At 41.7% G+C, this 13,088-nt stretch overlaps 1 protein-coding gene and 1 long non-coding RNA gene across 2 annotated transcripts in view; one reads left to right on the plus strand and one right to left on the minus strand.

Moving 5' to 3' along the window:
- The first annotated feature begins 844 nt into the window (after window positions 1-844).
- LOC134732692 (uncharacterized) lies at window positions 845-4,136 on the plus strand. The gene is made up of 3 exons (XR_010116118.1): window positions 845-1,420; window positions 2,832-3,029; window positions 3,932-4,136. It is a non-coding gene; the product is annotated as an uncharacterized lncRNA (long non-coding RNA).
- Window positions 4,137-10,155: 6,019 nt separating this feature from the next.
- Window positions 10,156-13,088, minus strand: part of TXK (TXK tyrosine kinase) — a 73,118-nt gene continuing 70,185 nt past the window's right edge. The window contains exon 15 of the mRNA XM_055246739.2: window positions 10,156-11,658. Within this exon, the coding sequence (XP_055102714.1) occupies window positions 11,590-11,658 (69 nt within the window). The 3' untranslated portion in view covers window positions 10,156-11,589. The remainder of the gene's footprint in view (window positions 11,659-13,088) is intronic.

Genomic DNA, 13,088 nt, shown 5'->3' on the forward strand with positions numbered 1-13,088 from the left:
GACATGGCACTCACTGTTCAAGAGCAAGGTGACCTGCAGCCCAGGCTGAGGGGCCAATGAAGGCTGTGGCAGAGTCTAAACTTACACCATAAGCCTGCAGTGCCAGCAAGAGCTGGGGTGAGGTCAAATCAGCCAGGGAGAACTCCTGTGCCCTGGCCAAGTCAGGAAAGACCAGTCCACACCAGTCACCAACTTCACCTGCAAAAGCTAGCAGGATAAGCAGCGACTAGGATGATAAGAAATGCTGTGGAGATCAGAGGTGCCAAGGGACACCGCTCCAATACAAACAGCCCTTCCCCTTCACTTCAGCACTGTGAGGTCACCTTGCCAGGGCTGAGAGTCGCAGTCTGCATTGGAAGGGCTGCTAATTGCTAGCTGTTAGCGTCCACTCCAATGGGTCTGTGTCTGTGTCAAATCAGTTAATTATGTTGAATGTCACTCCTAGATAAAGTTCCCCCTTCCCCTGCTCTACCCAGATGCTGTGTTGGGCAGAAACAGAAAGGAGAAGCAAGACCTGAGAGCCTCTCCACTTTACTGAATGAGAATATTTTCATCATTGCACTGAGCTAAAGTTACAGGGTTAAAATCAATCAAGTTTCCCCAGCCCTACCCAGCCAGTAGGGACACATGAGGAAATCTACAGAAGTTACAGGCAAAATAAAAGAGCTACAGCTTGTCTGTACATCTAACAGTAGTGTGAGGAAATTTCCATTCCTGCTGTAGACATAAGGATAATCTGCTTCTTCTATGAAGTATTCTTCTTATTATTATTATTATTATTATTATTATTTGAAATGGAGTCTCGCTCTTTCACCCCGGCTGGAGTGAAGTGGCATGATCTCGGCTCACTGCAGCCCCCGCCCCCCGGGTTCAAGTGATTCTCCTGCCTCAGCCTCCCGAGTAGCTGGGATTACAGGTGCCTGCCACCACGCCTGGCTAATTTTTGTATTTTTAGTAGAGATGGGGGTTTCACCATGTTGGCCAGGCTGGTCTTGAACTCCTGACCTCAGATGATCCACCCGCCACGGCCTCCCAAAGTGCTAGGATTACAGGTATGAGCCACCGCGCCCAGCCCAAAGTATTTATCTGTTTATAAAATATGGATTTGTATTTCTCCATAGATGTATTCAGTTGTCTTTTTTTCTATTAATCTGATATTAGTCCCTAACATAGTGTATTTTTCTTTGTCTATTTAAACAGAGAAAGGGAGATACAGAAGGTTGTGTGTAAAGCCAAATTGTTCTGGAAAAAGTAAGATCTATACCAAAAAGAAGGCCAATGACCACCTGAGGTTGTCACGTGGAACCGGATGAAAAAAACAGCCTATTGCTCTATAGAAATGCAATGGGTTGGCCCAGAATCCTGAGAGGAGGCTGCCTACCAGATTGGATCTCACATCTCTGGGAAATGAAGCTTCTAGGTGATCCCACTACTTTTATTTCACTGGGTCATGCCGTGAATACTTACTTAGCTCAGCTCTATGCCAGGCCCTGTTCTAGGACCTAGAGACGCAACAAGGAATGCAACAGACAAAAATACCTGCCCTCACAAATGTTACAGTTGAAAGAGGGTGGGGATAAAAGACAGACAGTCGACCAAAGAAATAGGTTAAAAAAAAAGTGTATGATTTGTTATATAATGTTAAGAGCTAGAGAGAACAATGATGCAGAGAACAGAGACAGGGAATGCCCATGTGGGGTTGCGATTTTAATCGGAGGTGGTCAGAGAAAGTGTCAAGGAGAGGGCGACAGTTGAGCAACGGCCTGGAGGAGATGGGGAAGTGAGCCATGTAGAGATCCAGAAATATTGCCAGCAAAGGGCACAGCAGCAGGTGCAAAGGCCCTGAGATGAGAGGGGACTGGTATGTGCAGCGGACAGCAGGGAGGCCAGGGTCCACATGGGTGAATGGGAGAGTAGCAGGAGGTGAGCTCAGTGAGGTTGTAGGTCCAGGTATAGAAAGGAAGCCGAGCACATTGCTCCAATCCAAGCAGATTCTTCAGCTGCATCTTCAGCTTTCCCAGACAGCCCCATGAGGTGGAAGCCACCAAATCCACCACTACTTGCACTCAAGGAAGGTACCTGCATAGGAGTGTCAGCTTTTTCTTAAGATCTTCATATACTGTTAAGGCTGTCTAATTTTGAGAAAATTTGCCCCCAGATCACTTCAAAATGTTAAAGTACTGGAGAAAACGGAACCTGGCCAACCAGCACTAAATATTGACAACATTCTCCTAAATTACTCATCATGTTTGAGCTAATTTGCATTAGAAAAACAAAGGTCATAGCTGAAGCGTTCCAGTTTGTTACTAGAGAAGATGGTGGGGCCAGGTGCAGTGGGTCACACCTGCAATTCCCACACATTGGGAGGCCAAGGCAGGCAGATCACTTGAGGCCAGGAGTTTGAGACCAGCCTGGCCAACACAGTGAAACCCGCGTCTCTACCAAAAAATACAAAAAGTTAGCTGGGTGTGCTGGCACATGCCTATAATCCCAGCTATTCTGGAGGCTGAGGCAGGAGAATTACTTGAGCCCAGGAGGCAGAGGTTGCCAAGATCACACCACTGCACTCCAGCCTGGGCAACAGAGTGAGACCTTGTCTGAAAAAAAAAAAAAAAAAAAAAAGAAAGAAGAAAAGAAAAAAAAGAAAAGAAAAGAAAAAGAAAAGAAAAGAAAAGAAAAGATAAGATAAGATGATGGACTGCATGCAAAATGGCCAGAAAGAAGAGGGGAATTGGGAAAAGATGAGCATTTGGTATTTGTTGATTATCATTCCAGCATTTATCACTCCCCTTTCCAGACCCTCTGAATGGCTCCCATTTTCAATTTTCAAGGTAAATGGATTTCAGCCGTGGCTCTTGAGGAAACATGCGCCCCAAGTCCAAACTAGTCAAAGCATTCCATGTCCCTAGCTACAGAGATTTGTTCCTGGAGGGTGTGTGGATCTGATCCAGTCAGAGAGAACCTCAGGACTCTGGTGGAAATGCTGGGACAGAGACGTTCTCTCCCTCTGGATGGTATAGTACGTCAAGGTAAGGTATGTGACCACAGCATCCACTTTTCATCTGGGAAGGGTGGAAGAGGAGGCAGCCTGAGACATGAGAAATGGAGCTGGAAGGATGATAACAGGGTGAATGTCTGCACCCCTGGACTTCACAGTCACAGGGTCTAATGATACCCCTTTTAGCCTTAGAACTGTTAACATTTTGAGCTGGATAATTCTTTGTTGTGGGGGTATGTGCTCTTTGTAGGATGTTTAGCAACATCACTGGTCTCTACTCACTAGATGCCAGTAGCACACCCAACCTGGTGGTAACAGCCAAAAATGCCAGTTCAAATTGGATTTTGTTTTGTCTTGTTTTGAAAGTGGCATGGAGCCACTCTGCCTCCAGAGAAATATGATTCACCCACTTTATCTCCCTTCAACTAGCTGCGGTGTGGCTCCAGAGGAAAAGAGAGGCTCAAGTGCCCATCTGAATATGAACCCCAGGCCAATTGGAGGGGGTAGTTGGAGCCAGCTTCTCTCTCTCTGCTGCCAAACATGGGGGCAGTTGAGGCCATTCACTCATCACGTCTTGGATCCCACCATAGAGGGTTCAAGGCCAGTAGAAAAGGGGACATGAAAACCAGAACCAAGTGCCAGTCCCGACAATATCTGGGGTGAAAAAGGCTTGGCTGGATATGCACATCAGGGAATCAGCTTGCTGGACTGGCCAAAATTAAATCCTCATGGGTCTGCTTTGTAGCCAACAGTAAGTGGCTGATAGGTTGTGTGTGGCCCAGCATACATCCCTCCAGATCCAGAAATCTTATTGGATACGGAAGAGTTTTGAATCTTTTTTTATGCTACAGATCTCTTTAGAAGTCTAGGGAAAGCTTTATACTCCTTCTTGGAATAATTTTTGTGGTTTTTTTTTTCCTTTTTTTGAGACAGGTTCTTTCTCTGTTGCCCCAGCTGGAGTGCTATGGCTTGACCTTCTGGGCACAAGTGATCCTCCTATCTCAGCCTTCTGAATAGCTGGGACTACAGACATGTACCACCATGCCTAGCTGGAATAATGTTTTTAAATGCATAAACTAGAAGTACATAGAACTAAAAAGGAAACCAATTATATTGACATAAAGTTATCAAAATATTTAAAAAACAAATGTGTGTTTTCATATGTCTTTTTTATTGTGTTAAATGACAAGATCTAGTGACAGTTCTAAAAACTATCACAACTTTGAAGTAGTGATGAATGCAAATTGAGAAAGTTGAAAAAACTCCCACATGATATGAAAATAATAGTTTTTCATATTTGGACAAAGTCACAGAAACTGCTTATAGAAAGTACTAGAGTTTTGTTTTTTCCCATAATTCTAAATGTAAATTCACATTTAGAATTCTAAATATGAATTCACATTTAGAATTATGGGAAATGCTAAAGCTTAGAGATTAATAAAAATAAAGATGTAATTTTTTCTCCATCCAAGTCCATGGACCTCCTTAAACCCAGGTCAAGATCCTTTGGTAATGAAATCAGTGGTTCTCATCCCCCAGGGGACATTTGGGAATGTTCTGGAGACATTTTTGGTTGTTTCTCCTGGGGGAGGGGTATTGTCATCTAGTGGGTAAAGGCCAAAGATGCTACTAAATATCCTCCAATACACAGCACATCCTCCCACAACAAACAATTATCCAGCCCAAAATGTGAACTGTGCTGAGATCCAAGAACACTTGGATCTGGAGAAACTAGAGTCTGAACGAAGATTCTCCAAAGAGAGCTGAGAAACTGCCCCTTGCACATACCACACACCCTGTCCTTATGAAGCCTGAAAAGCATGTTGCCCCTACTTGCACCCTCAGTGTTGCTAGTGTCTAGAAGATGTTCCCATGGTAACACAATTCAAGGCAGACACAGGAAAGAGCACAAGTACAACATGGGTAAAGGAACTGCGTATGTTTTTAAGGGAAAAGCAATGCACTGATAAAAAGACATTTTGTTTGGTTTTGAAACTTTGGAAGTTCATCAAGAAGTAATAAAGCATCTCCTTCCCCACTCTATCCCAGGAAAAAAAGGCAGGATTGTGATTCACAAGGTTTGTGCTTCTTTTAACACCTAAGTTCCCCAGAATGAAAATAGTGTTTGAGACTTAGATCCAGTGAAGACAATCTGGATATCATTTTGTGACATCCAGAGTGGGTTGAGGGTGGTGCTTAAAGATGAAACAGAAATGTGCTGATCTGGAGGCGAGAGGCTGGCTTTCCTGAGACTGGCAGCTAATATGAGGGATGGTAACAGATTCCCTTCTTGATCAAATTTTCGTTAATGTTTCTACGAGCCCTCTTCCCACCTAGGCCTTATCTTAGGTCCATCCTTGGCCTGGCTTTAGCAAGAATCCTGCTAACTCAGTTTAGCAAGAAGTCCCCAACCCTTGTTATCTGATCAAATTCCTCATCCTCGACAGCTTAATATCTTAGTCCTTGACCTGCCTTTAGTTAGAATCTTGTTAAGCCAGTTTAGCAAAAATCCCTCTACTATTTCCTATCTACTGACCCCAGCTGTCTTTGCTGTAGTCAGAGCTGAGTTCAGTCTCTCTCTACTACTTGAAATACTCTCAAATAAAGTCTCCCAGATCATTTTAACAAGTGTCAAAATAATTTTATTTTAAGGGTCAAGGCCCAAGCTCCACAGCACCGAGAATGGGAAAGTGGTCCCGGAATGTGTGAGAGGCTGAGCACTAAGGGGTATGGCTTTCTAGAGAGCAGTGGCTAGGCCCTGGGGACTGAGCCCACGATCAGCAGGGAGGACTCCTGTGAGGGGATCTCTATGCCCAACAGAAGCAGAGGACCAGGGGCAGCTCATCCTGAAAGGAAAAGAACAGTAGAACTCATGGGGCACTATGAAGAAACTGCACCAACTAATGGGCAAAGTCACCAGCTAGCCTCATAAGGACAGGATCAAATTCATAAAAAACAATATTAACCTTAAATGTAAACAGGCTAAACGCCCCAATTAAAAGGCACAGAGTGGAAAACTGGATAAACAGTCAAGACCCATGGTGTGCTATATTCAAGAGACCCATCTCATGTGCAAAGACACATATAGTTCAAAATAAAGGGATGGAGGAAGGATGGAGGAAGATTTACCAAGCAAATGGAAAGCAAAAAAAGCAGGGGTTGTAATCCTAGTCTCTGATAAAACAGACTTTAAACCAACAAAGATCAAAAAAGACAAAGAAGGGCATTACATAATGGTAAAGGGATCAATGCAATAAGAAGAGCTAACTTCTCAGCGATTACACATATACATATATATATACACATACATACATACATATATATATATATATATATATATATATATCCTAAATATATATGCACCCAATACAGGAGCACCCAGATTCATAAAGCAAGTTCTTAGAGACCTACAAAGAGACCTAGACTCCCACACAATAATAGTGGGAGACTTTAACACCCCACTGCCAACGTTAGACAGATCAACGAGACAGGAAATTAACAAGGATATCCAGGACTTGAACTCAGCTCTGGACCAAGTGGACCTAATAGACATCTACAGAACTCTCCACCCCAAATCAACAGAATATACACTCTTCTCAGCACCACATCACACCTATTCCAAAATTGACCACATAATTGGAAGTAAAACACTCCTCAGCAAATGCAAAAGAAAGGAAATCATAACAAACTGTCTCTCAGACCACAGTGCAATCAAATTAGAACTCAGGATTAAGAAACTCACTCAAAACCGCACAACTACATGGAAACTGAACAACCTGCTCCTGAAAGACTACTGGGTAAATAGCAAAACTAAGGCAGAAATAAATAAGTTCTTTGAAACCAATGAGAACAAAGACACAATGTACCAGAATCTCCTGGACACAGCTAAAGCAGTGTTTAGAGGGAAATTTATAGCACTAAATGTCCACAGGAGAAAGCGGGAAAGTTCTAAAATTGACACCGTAACATCACAATTAAAAGAACTACAGAAGCAACAGCAAACAAATTCAAAAGGTGGCAGAAAACAAGAAATAACTAAGATCAGAGCAGAACTGAAGGAGATAGAGACACAAAAACCCCTTCAAAAAAAATCAGTGAATCCAGGAGCTGGTTTTTTGAAAAGATTAACAAAACAGATGGACCACTAATAAAGAAGAAAAGAGAGAAAAATCAAACAGACACAATAAAAAATGATAAAGCGGATATCACCAGATGCCACAGAAATACAAACCACCATCAGAGAATAAATACTACAAACACCACTAACGCAAATAAACTAGAAAATCTAGAAGAAATGGATGAATTCCTGGACACATACACCCTCCCAAGACTAAACCAGGAAGAAGTAGAATCTCTGAATAGACCAATAACAAGTTCTGAAATTGAGGCAGTAATTAATAGCCTACCAACCAAAAAAAGCCCAGAACCAGACAGATTCACGGCCAAATTCTACCACAGGTACAAAGAGGAGCTGGTACCATTCCTTCCAAAACTATTCCAAATAACAGAAGAAGAGGGACTCCCCACTAACTCATTTTATGAGGCCAGCATCATCCTGATACCAAAACCTGGCACAGACACAACAAAAAAAGAAAATTTCAGGCCAATATCCATCATGAACTTCGATGCGAAAATTCTCAATAAAATACTGGCAAACTGAATCCAGCAGCACATTAAAAAGCTTATCCACCACAACCAAGTCAGCTTCATCCCTGGGATGCAAGACTGGTTTGACACACACAAACCAATAAACTTAATCCATCACATAAACAGAACTAATGATGAAAACCACATAATTATCTCAATAGATGCAGAAAAGGCCTTCGACAAAATTCAACACCCTTTCAGGATAAAAACACTCAATAAACTAAGTATTGATGGAACATATCTCAAAATATTAAGAGCTATTTATGACAAACCCACAGCCAGTATAATACTGCATGGGTAAAAGCTGGAAGCATTCCCTCTGAAAACCGGCACAAGACAAGGATGCCCTCTCTCACCACTCCTATTCAATATAGTATTGGAAGTCCCGGCCAGGGCAATCAGGAAAGATAAAGAAATAAAGCATATTCGAATAGGAAGAGAGGAAGTCAAATTATCTCTGTTTGTAGATGACATGATTATATATTTAGAAAACCCCATCATCCTAGCCCAAAAACTCCTTAAGCTGATAAGCAACTTTAGCAAAGTCTCAGAATACAAAATCAATGTGCAAAAATCACAAGCATTCCTACACACCAATAATAGAGAGCCAAATCATGAGCAAACTCCCATTCACAATTGTTATAAAGAGAATAAAATACCTAGGAATAGAATTTACAAGGGATGTGAAGGACCTCTTCAAGGAGAACTACAAACCACTGCTCAAGGAAATAAGAAAGGACACAAACAAATGGAAAAACATTCCATGCTCATGGATAACAAGAATCAATATCGTGAAAATGACCATACTGCTCAAAGTAATTTATAGATTCAATGCTGTTCCCATCAAGATACCATTGACTTCCTTCACAGAATTAGAAAAAACTAATTTAAATTTCACATGGAACCAAAAAAGCTCCCATATAGCCAAGACAATTTTAAGCAAAAAGAACAAAGCTGGAGGCATCACACTACCTGACTTCAAACTATACTACAAGGCTACAGTAACCAAAACAGCATGGTACTGGTACCAAAACAGATATATAGACAAATGGAACACAATAGAGGCCTCAGAAATAACATCACACATCTACAACCATCTGACCTTTGACAAACCTGACAAAAACAAGCAATGGGGAAAGGATTCCCTATTTAATAAGTGGTGTTGGGAAAACTGGCTAGCCATATGCAGAAAACTGAAACTGGACCCCTTCCTTACACCTTATACAAAAATTAACTCAAGATGGATTAAAGATTTAAATGCTAGACCTAAAACCATAAAAATCCTAGACGAAAACCTAGACAATATTATTCAGGACACAGGCATGAGCAAAGACTTCATAACTAAAGCATCAAAAGCAATGACAACAAAAGCCAAAATTGACAAATGTTATCTAATTAAACTAAAGAGCTTCTGCACAGCAAAAGAAACTATCATCAGAGTGAACAGGCAACCTACAGAATGGGAGAATATTTTTGCAGTCGATCCATCTGACAAAGGCCTAATATCCAAAATCTACAAGAAATGTAAATAAATTTATAAGAAAAAAACAACCCCATCAAAAAATGGGCAAAGGATATGAACAGACACTTTTCAAAAAAGACATTTATTTGGCCAACAAACATATGAAAGAAAGCTCATCATCACTGGTCATTAGAGAAATACAAATCAAAACCACAATGAGATACCATCTCACACCAGTTAGAATGGCAATCATTAAAAAGTCAGGAAATGACAGATGCTGCAGAGGATGTGGAGAAATAGAAATGCTTTTACACTGTTGGTGGGAGTGTAAATTAGTCCAACCATTGTGGAAGACAGTGTGGTGATTCCTCAAGGATCTAGAATCAGAAATACCATTTGACCCAACAATCCCATTACTGGGTATATACCCAAAGGATTATAAATCATTCTACTATAAAGACACATGCACACGTATGTTTATTGAACTTAAAGTATAATTCTAAAAAATAGTTAAAAATTGGAAACAACTCAAATATCCATTGAAATTAGAATAGATAAATATGTAAATCGTACAAACTTGTTTCTGTTTTTGAGACAGGGTCTTGCTCTATCACCCAGGCTGGAGTGCAGTGGCACAATCATGGCTCACTGCAGCCTTGACCTCCTGGGCTCCTGTCTCAGCCTCCCAAGTAGCTGGGACTACGTGCATGCATGCACCACTACACCTAGCTTTCTTTTCTTTCTTTTCTTTTCTTTTTTTTTTTTTTTTTTTTTTGAGACGGAGTCTTGCTCTGTCACCCAGGCTGGAGTGCAGTGGCACAATCTCGGCTCACTGCAAGCTCCGCCTCCCGGGTTCACGCCATTCTCCTGCCTCAGCCTCTCCGAGTAGCTGGTACTACAGGCGCCCGCCACCACGCCCGGCTAATTTTTTTGTATTTTTAGTAGAGACGGGGTTTCACCATGGTCTCGATCTCCTGACCTCGTGATCCGCCCGCCTCGGCCTCCCAAAGTGCTGGGATTACAAGCGTGAGCCACCGCGCCCGGCCACTTTTCTTTTTTTTTTTAAATAGAGACAGGATCTCACTTTGTTGCCCAGGCTGGTCTCAAACTGGGCTCAAGCTATCTTCCCACCTTGACCTCCCGATCCCATGCTGGGATTATAGGCATGAGCCACCACATTCAGCCCAAACATTTCTGAGACCACTACTTGAACTCTCAAGTCTCTTCTTGTAACTGAATCTCATTAGAAATAATACACATTTATTGAATGTCATTGATATATAAAGATACCATTCTTTGAGTGGAGGAAATATAATTTAAAAGTCGCAAATACTGACAATCAACAATTTAAACTCTAATGAAAATCATGAAGCTTGTTCCCAGAGAACCATGATCCAGGGTGGGACAGTACGCAAATAACGGGCCCCTGTTGTTAGACTTCATGGTGATTACACTTGTGTTTTTTCCCGTATCTTTCTTCCTATTGTACTCCTGAAGCACTCAGAATGATAAAGATAAATTTCTGATCATTCCTACAAAGAGTGCAGGCAAAGTTAAGATTTAACTGTGATTGCTGGTTGTTTCATCTCGAATTCAAAATCCTAGATTTCCGAAATAATGGAGCTTGATGTCACATTTGGCTATCTTGCTTTTGTCTCCTCTTCTGGAAAGAACAAATCATCTTCCTGAAAATTACAGGAGACACTTAGTATGACAAAATAAGGCCTCTGAAACTGTCCAGTCTCACACGTAAAAAGTGTAAAATCACAGAACTAAAATCAGGTTCCGGATTTTCCTGGAAATAGAATGTCACCAGGATCTTTTCAAAGGGAAGCTTTGTTTACATTTCATAACAGTGTTTAAAACTCGAATGCAAAAAAACTGCTTTCAATATAATCAGATATGTGCAAAAACAATTTGTTAAATAACATGGGAAGATTATATTAACAAAAGACATTTCCAGAATACTAACATTCATGTGGTTTATACAGGTCCATTTTCTGTAAAGAGCTATACAGCCCAAAAACATGAAATTATTCAAGGGAGTCCCCTTTATCCCATGAGTTGGAAGAATTTATTTTCATATTCTGTGCATGGATCACTGAAGTGATGAATGTCACTCGTCCTCAAGAAGGAAGCACTCTCAGCCTTGTGAAGAAGAACCTCAAGGGTTCCGGGGCTATGAACATGAAGAGCACCACTATGAAGACTGCTGCGAAGTCTTTTTCACTTCTTCACATTTGGGATGTGAAATATTTTACAGAAAAATAAGAGTGTGCAAGTCCCTCTCACACATAGAAAAACGATTGTCTGAATATTCTTAAAGTTTTAAAACTTTTAAAAGCTGTGATCTTTGCACTGTTTTCAAGAGTCAGCAACTCTGAAGAAAGATATTCACCATAAGTGACCCCATATGGTAAAGATATTCACAATAAATGACAGTTTTGCAAGATGACTCTTTGGGTTGGCATTCCGTTTCCAGTCACCAGGTTTCCGCAATCTCTGTGAGAGCCCGCAGCAGCTCGGCAAACGTAGGGCGGCCTTCAGGTTTCTGGAAAAGGGAAGTGGGGGTGGTTAGCTCAGCTTAACCCACTTATGCCAAGGGGTCCATTTTTGGAACGCTAAGCATGTGGGAGTTATTTATATCCCACTGCTCGAGGTCATCGCCAAAGTCTGATTTTTCACTCATGCAAAAATTCAAAAAATTGCCACCTGTGGCATAAATGGGCTAAGGATCACTCAGAGACCAGCTCTGGAACTTGCTGGCAGAGACCTGAATCCAGGCTGGCTCTTCACAAAAAGGAAGAGAAAGATATCTTGACTGACATACCACTGCATGATTGGCAGTTGAGTGAGGCGTGAATATGAAAATGTTAGAGAATGCTGCAAAATAAAATGGCTAGACCTGCAAACACTAGCCACATGTGGCTATTTAAATTTAAATTCCTTAAGATTATATACATGTTTAAATTCAGTTATTCAGTCATGCCAGCCACTTTTCAAGAACCCAGTAGCCAGAAGTGGCTGCCATATTGGGCAGCACAGATATAGAACGTTTCAGCATCTCAGAAAGTACTCTTGGACACCACGACCCTACAGATATATTTGGATGACTTGACATGTGTGAGGTAAAGAAAGGGCTGGGAGAAGGGGCATCTAGCATATCAGGCTCCCAAGCTCAGTTCAGGGTATCTATGACACCTGAACCCTTATAGAAAGGAGGATTTCAGTCAGAAAGCAAAAGGCATGTTTTCATGAGGGACTTTGAAGGTCTTGGGACACAGGTTGTGCTTTCAGTCTCAGTCAACAGAAAAATAAGAGTGTGGAAGTCCCTCTCACACATAGAAAAGTGATTGCTGAATATTATTACATTTTAAAAAGTTTTAAAAGCCTGTGATCTTTGCACAGTTTTCAAGAGTCAGCAACTCTAAAGGAAGATAGTCACCATAAGTGACCCCATATCCCTGGTCATGGAGCCAAGGATTGGAGCTACTTTTTTCCTACTTCACTTAGGGGTGCGGTTTAGCTCTGATTCCACGAGGAGGAAGAGATGGCACTGTCAGCATCTTTTAAAACCGTGGGAAACAGAGCTACTCATAGTAGCCACATTGTCACAGGTGTCATTGACAGCAGGGTCAGTGGAAAGACACCCCTCTTCATGGCTCATAAACAGAGAGCATCAATAAAATAAACAGAGCAGAAGACAGTGCAAGTGCAAGTGAGGGTCCTCACTGAGACTCTGGGCATAAACTGTGGAGGTCTGTGAGGAGCCTGTTTCTGTGCATGAATCCTGAAATTGGTCTCTCTAAGATAACATAGTCACGTTTGACTCTAATGCCCTAAGCACATGGGGTAAAGTTGTAGGCAAAATCAACTTTTGCACCTGACATAATGGCTCACATCTGTAATCCCAGCACTTTGGGAGGCCAAGGCAGGAGGACTGCTTGAGGCCTGGGCAACAAAGTGAGACTCCATCTCTAG

Source organism: Symphalangus syndactylus, chromosome 16 (genome assembly GCF_028878055.3).
Source record: "Symphalangus syndactylus isolate Jambi chromosome 16, NHGRI_mSymSyn1-v2.1_pri, whole genome shotgun sequence".
NCBI classification, from domain to species: Eukaryota; Metazoa; Chordata; class Mammalia; order Primates; family Hylobatidae; genus Symphalangus; species Symphalangus syndactylus.